This window comes from Anabrus simplex, chromosome 6 (assembly GCF_040414725.1).
Source record: "Anabrus simplex isolate iqAnaSimp1 chromosome 6, ASM4041472v1, whole genome shotgun sequence".
NCBI lineage: Eukaryota > Metazoa > Arthropoda > Insecta > Orthoptera > Tettigoniidae > Anabrus > Anabrus simplex.
This window is the reverse complement of record NC_090270.1, coordinates 217328195-217345896: the sequence shown is the minus strand read 5'-3', so window position 1 is coordinate 217345896 and position 17702 is coordinate 217328195. Positions and strand designations below refer to the sequence as shown.

General features: G+C 39.4%; 1 protein-coding gene across 1 annotated transcript in view; it reads right to left on the bottom strand.

Annotated features, from left to right (window-relative positions):
- Positions 1–17702, bottom strand: part of Hasp (Hig-anchoring scaffold protein) — a 1448565-nt gene that overhangs the window by 149156 nt on the left and 1281707 nt on the right. Inside the window, exon 13 of the mRNA XM_068228385.1 lies at positions 16374–16580. Within this exon, the coding sequence (XP_068084486.1) occupies positions 16374–16580 (207 nt within the window). The remainder of the gene's footprint in view (positions 1–16373; positions 16581–17702) is intronic.

The window sequence follows — 17702 nt, the reverse complement described above, 5'->3', positions numbered from 1 at the left end:
CGGGGCCCTTAGCTGAGTCTTGGCATTGTATCCACTTACTTGTGCCATGTGCTCTATCCAACCTCCCTCGGTCAACTATTGTTCTTTTTCTACTCCGACAGTACTAGGTTGCTAATCCTAGGGAGTTGTTCATTTTCATGCCTTTCATGGCCCTGTCTTCCTTTGGCCGATATCTTCATTTTTCGAAGTGTCAGATCCCTTCCATTTTTCTCTCTGTTTAGTGTTATATAGAGGATGGTTGCGTAGTTGTACTTATTCTTAAATAATAATGTTATTTGTTTTACGTCCCACTAACTACTTTTATGGTTTTTGGAGACGCCGAGGTGCCGGAATGTAGTCCCGTATGAGTTCTTTTACGTGCCAGTAAATCTACCGACACAAGGCTGGCGTATTTGAGCACCTTCAAATACCACTGGACTGAGTCAGGATCGAACCTGCCACGTTGAGGTCAGAAGGCCAGCGCCTCAACCGTCTGAACCACTTCTTCTTAAAACAATAATCACCACCACCACCACCACCACCACCACCAGTTAAAGGTCAGAGGTGTAGAACTAAATGAAACCACAGAGCTAGTTGCGAAAAGAGGGCTTTGAAGAGTCATAGTTAACTCACAGAGGATTGTAGACTGAACGGTGAAGGGCATAACCGTCTATAATGAAGATATATGTATTTTGCTTGGTGCTATAATGTCTTCAGTAACTGATGAAGGCCTAGGCAATTTTAAGACTTGTGTGGTGGTAATCATTGTTTGTGTACTTTGTAATGAAACTACCATCTCAACAACAGCCCTCATTAGGGACAAATATTTCAGATTCCCTGTGGGAATCAACATCTATATCAACAGCCCTAAATGCAGATCGCTGGTGAATGGTCATGATTGACTGATTGATTGATTGATTGATTGATTGATTGATTGATTGATTGATTGATTGATTGATTGATTGATTGATTGATTGATTGTCTTCTTTCATGTAGATATCCTTTCTCTGAAGCAAAGATCAGTTTCCTCTGCTTCTCCTGTTGTCATTCTTCTTGTTCTTAATCTGTTTACTCTCCAGGGTTTTTTTTTTTTCCTTGGACTCAGTGAGGGATCCCACCTCTACCACCTCAAGGGCAGTGTCCTGGAGCATGAGACATTGGGTCGAGGGATACAACTTGGGAGAATGACCAGTACCTTGCCCAGGCGGCCTCACTTGCCATGCTGAGCAGGGCCCTTGTAGTGGATGGGAAGATTGGAAGGGATAGACAAGGAAGAGGGAAAGAAGCAGCTGTGGCCATAAGCTAGGTACCATCCTGGCATTTGCCTGGAGGAGAAGTGGGAAACCACGGAAAACCACTTCCAGGATGGCTGAGATAGGAATCGAATCCATCTCTACTCATTTGACCTCCCGAGGCTGAGTGGACCCCGTTCCAGCCCTCGTACCACTTTTCAAATTTCATGGCAGAGCCGGGAATCACACTAACCACTACACTACAGAGGCGGACTGTTGCCATTTTTAATGTGTAGAATGTTTTCAATGTATTAATTAATTTGCATTAACTTCAGTAAACTTTAAAACTTCAAATGTCATCATGCTATTGTTTTTATTGGTTGATAAGGTTATGTTAATGTTTCTCCCACAGAATACAAAGCACTCAAACCTGCTCATTCCAAACTGTACACATAATGTCATAGTATGCAGCATTGCGGTCCTATTCCCAGTGACAAAGTTTATTCTTCAGCTTGTAGGTTCCAAATGGAACGAGCTGGCCATGTGGTTAGGGTTGCGCAACTGTGAACTTGCATTCAGGAGATGGTAGGTTCGAATCCCACTGTCCTCAGCCCTGAAGATGGTTTTCCGTAGTTTCCCATTTTCACACTAGAAAAATGCCGGGGCTGTACCTTAATTAAGTCCACGGTCGTTTCCTTTTCACTCCTCACCATTTCCTATCCCATCCTTGCCATAAAACTTATCTATAGGCCTATCGTTGCGACATAAAGCATATTTTAAAAAATGAAATGAAACTAAATAGGCCTTTTTTCACTCAAGAAATTTAATGGCATTTCTTGTATTTATCAGTTCATGGTGTGATGTAGGCAGTGGTTTAGTTGGACCGGAATGCCGTTCCAGAAAATACTTTCCCGCTTTAGAATGACGTAACATTTTTACATTCAGTAAGAAAATCTTATAATCTATACATAGCTCTGAAACGTCATGGGTGTACTCTAGCGGACTAATATCGAACCTTATGGTTTTATGTTCATAAGATACGGTCACCTTTACACTCCCAGGCAGTTATCTGGTTCTCTAAAGTTGGCTACACTTATATTGGATTCGGAGAGCGGGAAGTGAGCACAATGACTTTCTTCCACTCATTCTGTTTGTATGAATCCAAGTTTTATTTTATGTTTTGCTCAATGTGTTGCCTTGAAGCAGATATTATGGAATCTGTCTGCAATTAATGAACATCAGTAACCCCGTAGTACCTTCCAAGTTTTCCAGTGGCTGTGAAAGTGAGTTGTGAGTGTGACCATGAGTTTACTGAAGTGGCTGGGTTCAAGAAAACGTGCTGGGGATGAAGATGAAGAATCCAAGAATACTAAAAAGGTGTCTGATGGCTCAAGTAAAAACGAAACTGAATGGAGTTCCGAGAACATCAGTTTCTTTAAAGACGTGAGTATAAGAGTATAAAGACAGAACCTGGGTTAGATGTTGCTGAAACATGTGATGCAGATTCAAGGGAGAATCTAGGTTATGGTTCTACACCTTCTACCATCGACTGTGAAATTCAAGGACCCAGCTACCGAAAACAACTTTTTCCAGACTGTTGCAGCGAGTCTCAGTACCATTATTTTTTTGTCAGAAAACAAGTGGTTATTTGCAGAAAATAAAAATTTAGGCTGCAATATATGTAAAGAGGAAAGTAAATTAGGATTAGGAGTTTCTAAAGGGGCAGAACTTAAGCTAATGAAAGTATGGGTAGAATGCAAGGTTCATCCCAACGGAAATAATATTAATCAACAACAAACAAGCCTTCGGAAAAACATATTTGAGGCACAAAAATTCAGAATCTCACAAGAAAGCTATTACAAAAATCAGAATCTAATAAAAAGATATTTGAAAGTTGCTTGGACACTATGAATGTCAAACACCTAGAAACCACCGCTCGAGTATTTCGAACAGCATACTCAATTGCGAAAAGAAATAGACCCTTCGTAGACCTACAGGCTTATGTTGAACTTCAATAATTAAATGGTTTAGATACCATATGGGACGAGTTCTTCATACAAATTTTAGTTGTGCTAATATTATTGAACACATTTCACAGGAAACGAGAAATAAAATAGCAAAATCTATAACAGAAAATCCGAGGAGAATCAGTATTATTATTGACGAATCAACAACAGTTAGTGTAAAATCTGTTTTAGTATTATGTCTGAGATGTGCTCTTTCAGATAATTCTAAATTTGTTTCTTTTTTCTGGGACTTGATAGAATGTGAATCAACTACAGCAGATGTTATTACTCAAGAGATATTGACGAATTTTTCTTCATATGGGATGAATGAAAACTTTCTGGCAGAACATTTAGTTGGTCTAGCAGGTGATGGGGCCTCTGTAATGTTAGGTAGAGAAAATGGAGTTGGAGCACAGTTTTTAAAGTTATTCCCAGATATAGGGCCTACCGTAGTAATCTGGCACTGTTTAAACCATTGCTTGGAATTGGCCATTTCTGATGCAAGAAATGAAGTTACCTACAGGTGTTAACCATTTCCATTCTTTCTTTGACAAATTGTATTCTTTATGCAGCATGTCTTCCAAAAATCAAAGGGAACTCAACATTTGTGCTGCTTCACTGGAACAAAGAGTTAAGAAGATTGGGAAAATACTTACAATAAGATGGATAGCGTCAAGCCAGAGAACTGTAAAAGCTTTCTCGGAAAACTATAGTGCACTAGTAAAAGATTTTAGTGAGGCCAAAAATGACCACCAGAGAGACTCCAAAGAAAGGGCAAAATTCCAAAGTCTAGAAAATATGTTGTTAACATGTGTAGAATTTCTAGAAAATATTGCAATTATGTATGATGTTCTTGTTGAGTTAGCTGATTTGTTATTAGAGTTGCAGAAAAGAGAGACAAGTCTGACAGAGGCTCAAAATGCAATCAAGCGCACTATAAAAGTGTTTGAATCTAAGTGTAACTCAGCTTCTGCAGAATACTACAGAACAGTTCTTAAAGCAGCAGAAATCAAAAAGTTTAGAAACATAGGATTATATGATTCTAAAAAAGTTGTAAAAATGGACAGAAAGCAGTTTTTCAGAAGTCTTGTGAACAATTTAAATAACAGGCTTATGGAAAATGTGTCCACACCATCTCATCTTGGTTCCAGCTCTAGTCAGCAGAGACATGAGAGAATGACAAAAGTTATCAGTGATTCAAAGGTACTATACAAAAAGAATTGGCCCTCCACTTCTACTTTGGATATCTGCTATGGTGATGAGAGTGTTGCCAACCTTTGTGACTTTTTCCACATGTCAAACAAGAGGAGGTACATTAATGCTTTTAGAAAGTATGTCGAGACCATAGAGTTAGTAAATGAAACACTAGAGGTAGCATTGGCGCCACCGTCTACGAGAGAAACAGTGTAGCGAGCGGAGCATGTTGAAATCGTAGCTGTTTGGCAAAAAGCTCATTCCGCCGTACTCATCAATGTAAATCGGGGACTTTTAAAACTGTGTGGATATGCATAACGTTTGAAATTCTTACATGTAAACATTCTCAGATAAGCAGTTTACTTGTAATGCTTCTCTCCAGTAAAAAAGAAAGCCCAAAAAGCATGAATACAGGATTAAATGCGTAATAAAAGAGGACGGTGTTCAGGTGCAGTTAAGTAACAAAAATCAATTTACTGTTCATATTAAGTCTTGTTAACAACATACGTCTAGAAGGAGGGCTCGTATATTTCGCTATTTTTTGTGTAAATGACCAGAAATTTGGTATAATTCTGCCCAACGACCGAAAATGTTCTCTCTCATACGAAGCGGATGAGCGAGATTTTAGGCCTAAAAACGTTGGCGCGATTTTGGGGTAAAGTATACAAAATATTACCATCGCCCGTTTAGACCTTAGCTTTCTGAGCCCAAATTGGCAGGTTCGAGCCTGGCTCAGTACGGTGATACTTGAAGGTGCTCAAATAAGTCAGCCTCTTGTAAATAGATAGATTTAGCGGCACATGAAGGAACTCCCGTAGGAAAAAATTCTGACACCCCAGCGTCTCCGAAAACCGTGCAAGTACGTAGTGGGACGTAAAGCCATTATTATGATTATTATTATTATTATTATTATTATTATTATTATTATTATTATTATTATTATTATCATCATCACCATCACCATTATTATTATTACTGTTGATGTTTTCTAAACGTGATTAAAAGTAAAAATATGTCACTCGGTTGTGATTTCGGCCTATTACGGAGTTTTTATTTAGCTTTTCCTGAAATGTATGATTTGCTTTAAGATTTTAACTCGTAAAATGATTTCCGTCAATGAAAAGGGAGAGTGGTAAATTATATGATTGAAGAGAATTGAAAAAAATACTTACAACATTTTTTACAATTTGATTTACATCGCACCGACACAGATAGGCCTTACGGCAATGATGGGATGGGAAAGGGAAGGAAGCGCCCGTGGGCTTAATTAAGGTACAGCCCCAGCATTTGCCTGGTGTGGAAATGGGAAACCACGGAAAACCATCTTCAAGACTGCCGACAGTGGGGTTTGAACCCACTATTTCCCGAAAGCAAGCTTACAGCTGCGTGGCCCTAACCGCACCGCCAACTCGTCGAGTCAATAATACATTATGCTTGTATATAGGCCTAGTCGTATGTGACATTTAAAGGAATAATAATATTGACGAAAGTAAAGGAATCAGATGTTCACACGGTGTGGCACATCTAGTCTCTAAATTGTAAAATGTGGTAAGCTATGAATGTGGACTGCTACACGTGTTGTATGAAGGGAAAGCAACAGAAAATATATTCAATAACTGTTAATAGGCCTACTATAAATACACACAAAAAGAGAAGAACGGACCACAATTCCGGGCACATCTTTCCTTATTTTCTTTTTTGTACCAATTTGTTTTACGTCGCACCGACACACATAGGTCTTACGATGACTATAGGACAGGAAAGGGCTAGGAGTGGGAAGAAAACGACTGCGGCCTTAATTAAGGTACAGCTCCAGCATTTGCCTGGTGCGAGAATTGGAAACCATCTTCAGGGCTGCCGACAGTGGGTTCAAACCCACTATGTCCTGAATGTAAACTGACAGCTACGTGACCTAAAGCCTGCAGCCACTCGCTCGGTATCATGCACATGTCCATTCAGTGAAAGGAAAATATCATCCCTTATATTTCGTAAAACATTAATTTCAGTCTTCAAGGTAAGGTCCAAAGAATCTCATTCACGCCGAAAGGGGAATCAGTCGCGAAGTCAGCCTAAGTAGGCCCATTCACATGACGTGTGTCATGCAATGTATTATTTTATACGTACGGGAATTAATTTCAAGGAAAATACCTATGAAATGATATGCTATGGCCCATTGTGAACCTCTCTACACAGCCATAAGCTGCACAGGAGACTGACATTTTCCTTCAAAGAAGTATATACTTCAATTTATCGGGAAGCTCCAGTAGTGACAGTGCCAAACAATCCGGCTTTTGCCAAACAGCGCGCTCGTTCAACTTCGCACGCGACAGCAGCGCCAATGCTACCTCTAGTGTTTCGTTTACTAACTCTATGGTCGAGACCAAGGAAATTCCAGTGGAGCTGATGCCTTTAATCAAGACTGTATAGACCATTCCCATTTCTTCAGCAGAAGATGAAAGAGATTTCAGTAGCATGAATGAGATCCACCATCCACACCGAAAAGGAAAATAGGCTGCTGGTTGCAACATCAAGTGCACTTATTTTCATAATCAGCGTTGGTCCTCCTGTGCATATATTTAACCCACAACTATATGTCAAGTCATGGCTATTAAAGGGGAGACGTTCAGGTGATGAAACAACTTGTCAGAAACATGAGGCCGCTGATTTTGACACCCAATACGAGTCCATTTGGAAATTGCTGAATTAATAAGGTGAGTTCCTGTAAATATTTTGTTCCAACTAAAACACTGGATGTAGGCCTATACGAAAGTCTGAAAATACAAAGTAATTTATGAACCAGTAGTAAAACATATCGTGCAATCATGCCATATTCATTTTGAGAGAAACATTGTAGACTATGACATGTTATTCAATATGTTAAAATACTGAGAAACGTGTGGGGAGGCGAGATATCCAAAATAAGTTTTCATACCAAGAGGTACTTTGCAAGCTAAGATTCACATACCTATCACCACGGCGAACTTGATGCGTCGCTCTCGCTAGCGCAGCAAGGGATCCATTCGGTCGTGCTGTCACTTAGCAGCTAGACCACTAAGAACGCTGCGGTCATCTTTGTTTCCAAGCTCTAACACGGAGTGTGCACTTCTGTTATATATTGGAGTTCTGTGCGATTGAGTGCGAACTGTTGCGGAGGGAAGTTATTAAGTTACTGAAATTTTCTCTGCTGTATGATAGTGGCGTTTAAATTTTAACTACACATGACTATTTTCTTTTCATGTTTTTAGGGAGTTACATGTTACCGTGTTACTATCCCTAAAGCCGTCCCTGGGAACAGCGCATTTTCGAGTGTTGTTGGAAATCGGGGACGATGTTATCAACGATAGAATATTACTTTGGCCACAGAGGAAGCATAAACATCATCGAACTTGTTATGTTAGATGGTAAATTAAATGATAAGAGACTTAAAACAAAATTCCTGACTATAAAATGAACATGAAATATCCCGTCCATTCAAGTTGATAACACGAATAGGCATAAGTCATAAATGATCGACCACAGGACGTATGTTCATAGTGTGACACAGTCGTTGACTGGACATTTTTCCCAACAGCTCAATTTCTTCTCAGGGTATCCGATTGTCAAGTAAAATCTGGAGATTTTACACTAGGTTTCGCTTTACGTGAGGTCGAAGAGAATGGCGATCCACGGTAAACTTATCTGCGGTCGTTTGATATAGACATAATATCAATTATTTCTCGTAACTAAGGTACCAACGACGTGAGAACTCAATATATTCAAATTGGGTAAATACCCATTCGTTAGTTCGCATATCTTATCAACTAACTTATCAACTATGTCAAGATGAAAGAATTCATAACACACCAAATTATAGAAAAGCACAATAATAGTATTTATTGAATAAACAAACGCCCTATGAAAATGTAATCTGATTTGGGTAGTATTTTTGCCTGATATTATTTACAAGTAAAGTTCAGAGTCAGCGCTGGCTCGTAGAAAAAGGAGATAAATATAATGTTAAGTTATGTACATCAGTTCCGTCATGAATTCAAAATCGGATACAAATATTTACAATTAATCACTGGATTCCTACGGTCTTCCTTGAAATCAAGTCCTTGAGACTACACCAATATCATTATGTTGTTAGGTTTGCTCATTTTCATTATAAACCTAAGCTAAATAGATCTGAGTAGACGTACAGTTAATCTGAAGTGAATGAAGATCAACAAATAGATCTAAGCTTGAAAATAATTCTGAATTATAACTTCGAACTATATATCTCAATTATATTTGAATTATGAATTATATTTAAATTATACGTTGCAAATCATAAATCTGACCTCATTTATTTGTTCTTTCTTCAATGTTGCGCATGGCTAACAATTTACGGACTAAGGCATTTTCCCCTAGTGCCTGTTAAATCTGGCTCCTAGCCTATCATTTCCCTAACCATTACTCATTGAAAGAATGTAAATTCCAACAAACTCCGTTTCAGGATAAATAAGCTATCTATCTAACTTCAACATAAGTTTTTGGTCGACATACACACGTATTTGAGGCTCAATATGCCCTCTCTCTGTTATATTCCATAACATTTCTCGTTTAGGCAAGTTACTGAATTCTTATGCGCAGTCGTAATGTAAATAATACGTATTTGTACATGGGAATATATTATCGCATTTATGGGTATCCTGAATGCATTTGGTCAAGATCATCGTCATAAAACATATGATAATATTCTCTTAATTGGAACAAAGCATCTACAATTGACATATAATCCCGTCATAAATTCAATTCTACTTCAATGAATTCCATCCATACTTTGGTTTAGCTCATCTCCGCGGTGTGGTCAATTTCACGTACCTGTATCCTTTCACATAATTCCTACCGTATAATAAGTGTGGCATGGCATATCCTAAGCTACAGGCACTCCTTGGCCTCTACGTAATACATTAATAAATCTTCGCATTTCATATACAACAACATACTTCGTCGAGTTACCACTATTGTTACCATATTTTCACATTCACTTAACATCTTAACTATCATAGCCTCCATAACAACATGTCGCGATTATCTTCACTTTACCATGTCAAAATGCCACAATTCCTTTCTCATAAACGCGTTTTAATATCGCTATTTATCATAACCCTAAAGCTGAGTTCAATGCACTTATTGCGAAGCAAAGAGTACGTGATTCTATGCATTCATTACCACCGCGCATACCACATGTGACGTAGACATATAGCATAACAAATGAGGGGTGTAGATGCAAAACTCACATTCTCCACTTTTCCAAACTTTTGGAAAAAGGCAAAAAAACTGTTTAATGTTGAAGGCCATGGTATTGTACTTTAATTTTTTTTTTGTTACATGTTTGTTTCAATATGAACTGTTTGCCCACACTGCAAAGCTTTGTTTAAAGAGGGCTCTTTTGTAATTTTAAAGTAAAATTCAGACAATGTGAGTTTTGAACAAAACTGTGGTCAACTGTGAGTTTTGCAACAAACTTTTATGGATAATGTTAGTTATGAAGCAAAACGGTTTAACATTGAAAACGAACCAAGTAAAATATCGTGGGTTGGTATGCTCTTATAGGTTGTTAGCAAAATAGAAACAAAAAGCATTAAGAAATGAACAAATTTTAATATCTAAAATGTTAGAAACTTTAGTAGACTACAGGTTTTACACATTAATGACACTGACTTCTTCAGTCGGCTCACAAACAGGTTCCTCTTCTTCAGTGTCATCAGCTCCATCAATAATGTTTTTGTAAAATAGTAACTCCTCGTTATCTCTCCAGTGGTCTCCGTAATGTTTCGTCAACAAGTTGTTGACATCAACCTCCTTGGTTTCTTTTGTTGTGTTTGACGCAGGAATAACATTAGGACTCATGTTAGAAAGCAGTTTCCCTGGCTTGGTTAGAGATTTGGACACTCCAAGGTCTGACTTGTATGTGTACTCTCCCCTAACACGTACGTCCTTCGCTTTAGTTCTTGTCAGAACAATCCTCCTGCAGGCCCCAAGTTGAAAGTGAAATTGCACCGGTTTCTTCATAAATGTCTCTTTTTCTTTTTTCCAGTCAAACACTTGACAGTCAATGCCAACTTTAACTACTTTAGCGTGTTCACTAATAATATCAATGTACTCTGATGGTTTGTAAATCACTTCTTTCTTCCTTATAGACTTTTCTATTACCCCAAACACTCGGTCTGGTGGCAGAAAACTGTGGCCTGTTATAGGAAAATAAAGTTCCACTGTTCTTACATTTTTCGGCGCAAGTTTGGAAAGCCAGTGGCAAGCCATGGCCATGACAATAGAATTTTTGTTTTGGCCTCCACATCCGTCACACACTAATCGCACAGTAGTAATAGGGCTTTCCATTTCTGTTGCTATGAGTGTATCAAAAACCAAAGAAGCAATTTCGTTTGATCCTTTGCCAAACTCGTTTTCTGTCCAAATGTAGGCTGTCACATTTCTGGAGTCAGTTTACTTTTTGAATCTCCTTTAACCACGGTGAAGTTATGAAGGTAAATTTGCCTACTGTAGTACGCGGCTTGATCAGGTACTTTTGGTAGGGGTAAGTTCTTTTGGCAATCATAACTAAAAGTCACAATTTTTGGGTCAGTGCATTTGAGTGATGTATAAAATGCCTTAGCACGTAACTTATGCACACGTTTTTCAGTGATAATCTATTGCTTTTCCTCACCTGGACCTGCATGTTTTAATCGTTCATCTAACTGTAGGCAAGTAGAGCAAACGTCCACCCTTGGTGAGCCAAAGCCAAGATTGTATGTTTTGTTAAAAATAGATCTAAAGTACCACTGTGTTACTTTCAAACCACTCTGACCTTCTGTGAGTGAACGGTTATACATTTTCCACATTTTTTAAATGTTCAACTCAGCAGAAAGATATTTCCTGCCCGTGTGTTTGGCACAGTAGTGAGGCTCTGAACATTTGAATTTATTTATAAAATTAATTACATTCTCTTTCTTCGGCAAATTTTAGTAGAAACCCTGTCACCTCCTCTGTTTTCTTTGCTAAGCTGCCCGGTTTCTCGGAAACGATTCAAAACACCATTTATTCGAAATCGTGAAACATTGAGAACACGTATGAATGTGTTAAGACATACAGGAACCATGGATTTGTCTTTCGAGCCTATGAAGTATTTGGTCCTCACGGGTTGTCTTTTGTAGCGTCCAGAAGTTGGTCTTCTTCTTTTAACTTCCACTGATGAGGTAAACTTCAGAATAAAGTTATCTTGGTACACTTTATCTTTTTGGGAGTAGAAGTTTTGATGAAACCGTCGAATGTCTTGTAAAGGAACTGTTGTGCACTTAAATTTTCCCCCATTGTGGTTACAAGTTGGGAATCACGGCAAACCTTTCGCTGAATGCCTAAAAAAGAAAAATATTATTAGCATTTTCATATTCAAAACCTGACAATGTTTTTCTGGGTTCTGGTTTATTAAAAAGGTATACAAGGCCACAAATCTAACCTCGCTACAGCTACAAAACTAACCTTGCTAATTGGGATTTCTTTCGTGTCCACTTCTCAGGAGTCTTTTTCTTCTTCCTTGTACGACCAGTTGATGGCTGAACTACTTCCTCCATTGTGCAGTAAATTAGTTCATGAACTAGTAAGAACCAATGAGCCGTAAGATTAATTAATTAAAAACTTGCTGCGTAAACTGAGAGGTTAATGCTGAGAGTGAGGGGAGCAAAACATCAACAGAGTGAAAACAGTTCCATGATGCCCTGGGCGCACCACACGCTCTCTGATTGGTCGGAATGGAGAGTGTAAATTTTGCTGCAAAACATCTGTTGGATAATGTGACTTACGTTTCAAAACTCCATTTTCAGTATTTTTTTCAGTCTTATAATGTGCGTTTTGGTTCAAACTACCATCACAGTTCGATGCGCCTTTACAAGACGAACATGGTGATATGCATAACTCAATACCTTAAAAAATTGGAGAATGTGAGTTTTGCATCTACACCCCTCAAATATGAATTCATTGCAATTCCACAATGTGTCATTACTATCAGCTGTTATTAAAGACACTTCTTTCAACTTGTACTCACGAGTTATTCTGACCAAAATGCGGTGATGGATATATATAACATGCAAGAATCTTATTCTACACTGCTTAATCGTATTACTATGGACTTAAATATCTCACACATCACTGTCATTATTCACTTGCACTTTAAATTCCACGGTTTCTGTAACCAACTTATCGGCACATGCCAAAAGCACCTGTGTACGCGAACCGAAAACTATGTAATTAAATAATGTAAATGACTAAGCTCGCTTATCGTTACATCTGGTCCAGCTGTTCCGCCTCCACTCGGATGTAGTTGGCTCTGCGGTCAGGTCATGGGTTGGTCGCCTGGTAGGTCCTCGGCCTCCTCAACATGGGTTGGTCAACTGGTTTCCCATTGCCTTCCTCATCATGGGTTAGTGGTCTGGTTTCCCATTGCCTTTATCATCGTGGGTTGGTCTTCCGGTAAGGATGTACTGCTTCCCCAGCTCGGTCCATCATGCGTATTTTGCAAGCCATCATCATGCTACTTCTGTTAGCAACAAAAATACAGATTTCAGAGCAGTAAATAGCCATGGTATGTTCCATTCGACGATAATAATTCCTCAAGTATTATTTCCTTTGCTGCTCTCAGAGGTGAATTTAATTTCGTCGGGTTTAAGTTCTGCGTATATATATCTATATCGGCTGCTTCCCGCAAATGTCGAAAAAATTGTTCTTCTACTCTTGAAACTAAATTCAGATAGTCTTCTTCCCGTATGAGAATCTTTCTCCTAGGTTTCACTTGCTTCTTCCTTGTGGAATGTAGCTCAGTTACTGTTGAGATCCTCCCACGCGTATTTCGTCGTATCTTGCCTATTTTATATTTTTTTATCGGCTTTCTTTCGTCGGCTGGTGAATTACGTCGTTTCTTTACTACGACGATCCCTTTTTCTCAAGTACTTCTACTAATTTTTTCGTCTTTTTCAAATTACTTCGTGCGTTCGCCAATTGCGTCTTCACCCTCCGATGAAAATTTTTTAAGATGGAGTTTTTTAACAATCCGTTGTCTTCTATTTTTTTTCGTAAAAAATTTCATTTGACAGTCCACTGTCCGTAGTGCCTTCAATATATGACCGTTCCGTGACGTGTATGGCCTTCATATAATATCGCATTAGATATCTATTCCTTGCATCTTATAGATCAGACGGGCCATACCTTCACTCGGCGCCATTTTGAAAGCTGTCTACGAGATGTAAATGGGCACAATAGGGATGTCTGATTAATACCCCCAAATTTTTGGGAACAACTTGCATGTATAGTCACTAAAAATGAGCGCACGATACTGTATGTTCCTCGCATTTAATATTTTATTAGACTTAATTTTAATTCTTATCAAAATACAATTCACTTCCCATGTATTTACAAACCCTGTGGATACTCACAACAAAAAATATATCTAGAGGTTGGCCGGTAGATGCAGAGTGGGTTGTTGTCCCATAAGCTCTGTACTCTGACCGGCCAACCGAGCAGAGGAGAGGTGGTCACGGCTCTACTGTGGCTCTACGCCTCTGCATCCGGGAGACGGGTCTGGGGCACAGTGCTGCATTTCTCGCTTCGCCTGGCCTCCCCCGTCGGCTGTCCTGAGAATGGTTTTCCGTAGTTTTCCATTCTCCTGCACTAAGGCGAATGCTGGGACAGTTCGTAGTATAGGCCACGGCCGCCCACTCCCTCACCTTCTCCGCACATCTCCCTCACCGTACCAAATCTCCCGGCCTGAGCGACGGTGTCACCGTCTAAGAGGCCCTCCTCCCCCTTCAGGGGAGGAATGAAAACGAGTATAGTAGTACTATCTATAGGTTTATTTGTTTATGAGAAGAGTGTACCTGCGAGGAACTTAAATCATGCGCTCGTTCCTTTCTTTGAATGACTGTGTGTACTGATGTTATCCATGTTTTATCAACGGGAAATAAAAAACTACGTACATTTGGAATTCAATTTGCTACGAAGAAAGATAATAATAATAATAATAATAATAATAATAATAATAATAATAATAATAATATTGGTTTCACGTGCCACTAACTACTTCTTAGGATTTTTGGAGGCGCCGAGGTGCTGGAATTTTGTCCCGCAGGAGTTCTTTTAGTACCAACAGGACGTATTTGAACACCTTAAAATACCACCGGACTGTACCAGGATCGAACCCACCAATTTGGGGTCAGAAGGCCAGCACCTCAACCGTCAGAGCTACTGAGCCCAGCATACAAAATTTTTTGCAACTCTAGTTGTTTTCCGGGAAATTAAGCGTTTGCATGTTTAAGCATGCACTGCAGGGCACTCGTCCGTCGAGCGCTATCTATTCGGCTGAAATTTGGTATGAGTATATTTGAGGTGCTCATTTCATACATAGGTCTCTTTTGATTTTTTATTATTTAGCTATTTCAATACCATTTAACTATCCTTTCATCTTCACGCGCCCAAAGTTCCCTGCGTCCTCTTTATTCGCGATTACCATCGATAAGAAAACACTCCGGAAAACATTTGTCTTCTTCACGGCCAACTCTACGTGGGTAGCTATATCAAGAGACAGTAAAGAACTAAGAAACTGTCTGTTTGTTATTGTTCCAAGTAGGTTTGGCTGCTAATATACAAAGTGGAGGCCTTTGGAAACTAAAAGTCACAGAATTGTTAACTAAACTGGTATTGCTCTCATTGACATCGCCAACAATCGTCCATTCAACGACAGGTAGTACAGTAAGTGAGATGTAAATAGAGTACAGTAAAGGTATGATATTATTAGTTAAATATATGTTACATTTATGTTAACGGACTGTAATAGGTAGCCACTTTCAGAGGCTATCCACAAGCCTACAGTAAATACCTTGATATTTGGAAAAAATGAAATGGCGTATGACTTTTAGTGCCGGGAGTGTCCGAGGACAGGTTCGGTTCACCAGATGCAGGTATTTTGATTTGACACCCTTAGGCGACCTGCGCGTCGTAATGAGGATGAAATGATGATGAAGACGACACATACACACAGCCCCCACGTCAGCGAAATTAACCAATTATGGTCAAAATTCCTGACCCTGCCCGGAATCGACCCCTGTGACCAAAGGCCAGCACGCTTACCATTTAGCCATGGAGCTGGACCTCGATAGTTGGACGTGCTCTCGCACAATAAAATAATTAGGCCACACCTAATTTTACACCCGATGTTGCAAAAAAAAAAAAAAAAAAAGAAGATGGACTTTCATTTTTGAACATCTATACATAGCCTATATGAAGAGTTAAAATGCTAAAGGGTGAAAGTGCTACAATGATGAATTTTTTTTTTTTGCTCGGAATTGGCTGAAATGACCATACGGCGTGACATTGTTGAAGGCGGGAAGTTCATACTGTGCGTCTCCAGACTGCCAGTCTTCACCATGGTTCACCGTATGGTCCTTTCAGCCAATTCCGAACAAACAAGCCAGTTCACCGTTGTGGCACTTCCCTTTCCCATTTTCACTCTTTATATAACAATTATTTCTTCTTAGGATAGAGTTTCCCTTCGTAAAATTAATTCTATTGATTACCCTTACCATTTCTAGAAAACACATAGGCCTAAGTAATCGAAGACACTTTCTCTAAAGAAACAACCACTTGAATTTAATTGAATTTTTGTTTCCATCTTGAAAATGATAGAAAAAATAACCTGACAAGCTCACCAGCGTTAAAGAACCCTCACGAAAACTCAGCATTAGGAAAATACCTATTATTACATCACTGAAAATATATCAGTTTGATTTCAACGTAGCCTAAATACATTTTTATTTAGAGCATTTATTAGCCATCAACCCTAGCAAAAGAAATTGTCTATGAAATATTTGTGACCTCCAGCGTCCTGAAAAGATTCTCGGAGGTGTATAGCGTGCACATAAATGAGTCTTGTTTGGGGAGGGAACATGTTACTCACGGATAACACACTCCGGTTTAGCCGGCCGCCACTGTCCACGGACACATCTGGCTGTGTTATTGCTGCCCAAGTTGAGTGCGTAGCCCTGCCCGCACGACACTCTCACCACAGTGTTGTGCGAGTACGTCTGGTTAGGATCTCGACCAGCCTTTACCAACTCCACGTGAAGTACAGGTTCGCTCGACAGCACCTCGCAAGGACCAGCCGCTGAAAGAGGAAAGTAACAAAACTACTATGGTTGTCTACACATTCATGAAGTGAAAGGTTGAGAGAGAGAGAGAGAGAGAGAGAGAGAGAGAGAGAGAGAGGGGGGGTTCAAGACGATGTTGCTAAGGTATAGTATTAGCGTCATCTTTTGACATATATCAGTCCCTAGTGAAAGAATGAGCAAATACGTTCGTTCATATATTCATTCATTTGCACCGATCTGCATCTAGGTCTATCACCCAGGTGGCAGATTCCCTCTCAGTTGTTTAGGCCATCTAGTCTTTTCCTAAATGATTATTAGTCTACTGAAGACATTCCACGCCATCTCTCCACTGACAGCTCGGAACATACTCGGAATTTACTCATTCAGGACAAATATTTTAGGTTCCCTATGGGAATCAACGTCTACAACATACTGTTTAGTCGAGAAACTCGTCTCCTTACTTCTAAGTCTTCCCATCCCAAAAATAGTAACATTTTTGTAACTATCAGTTTGTCGGAAATCACCCATCATCCGGGAGATAGTGTGTTCAAACGAACCCCAATGTCAGCAGCCCTGAAGATCGTTTTCCGTGGTTTACCCATTTTCACTCCATGCAAATGCTGGAGCCGTACTTTTATTTAGGCCACGGCCGCTTCCTTCCCACTCCTAGCCCTTTCCTGTCCCATCGTCGCCATAAGACCTATCTGTGTCGGTGCGATGTAAACCAGCTTGTAAAGAAAAAAATTGTGCTTCTTTCCATTGGATCTTGTCCAGTTCTCGAACCAAATAATCCCGCTGAAGGTCCCATGCAATGGAACCATACTCTAATTTCAGTCTTACAAGAGACTTATTCGCTCTTGTCTTTACATTCTTACTACAATCTCTAAATACTCTCATAGACATAACCCTTATTTACAGCCTCGTTAATGTAATTACCCCAATGAAGATCTTTCCTTATGTTAACACCTAGGTATTTACAGTGATCCTCATGAGATACATTCAGTAGAAATTAAAACTGAGATGACTTTTCCCCTTGGTAAAATTCATAACCTGACTTTTCATCTCATTTATCAGCATACCATTGTCTGCTGCCCATCTCACAACTTCATCGAGGTCTTTTTGCAGTTGTTCACAATCCC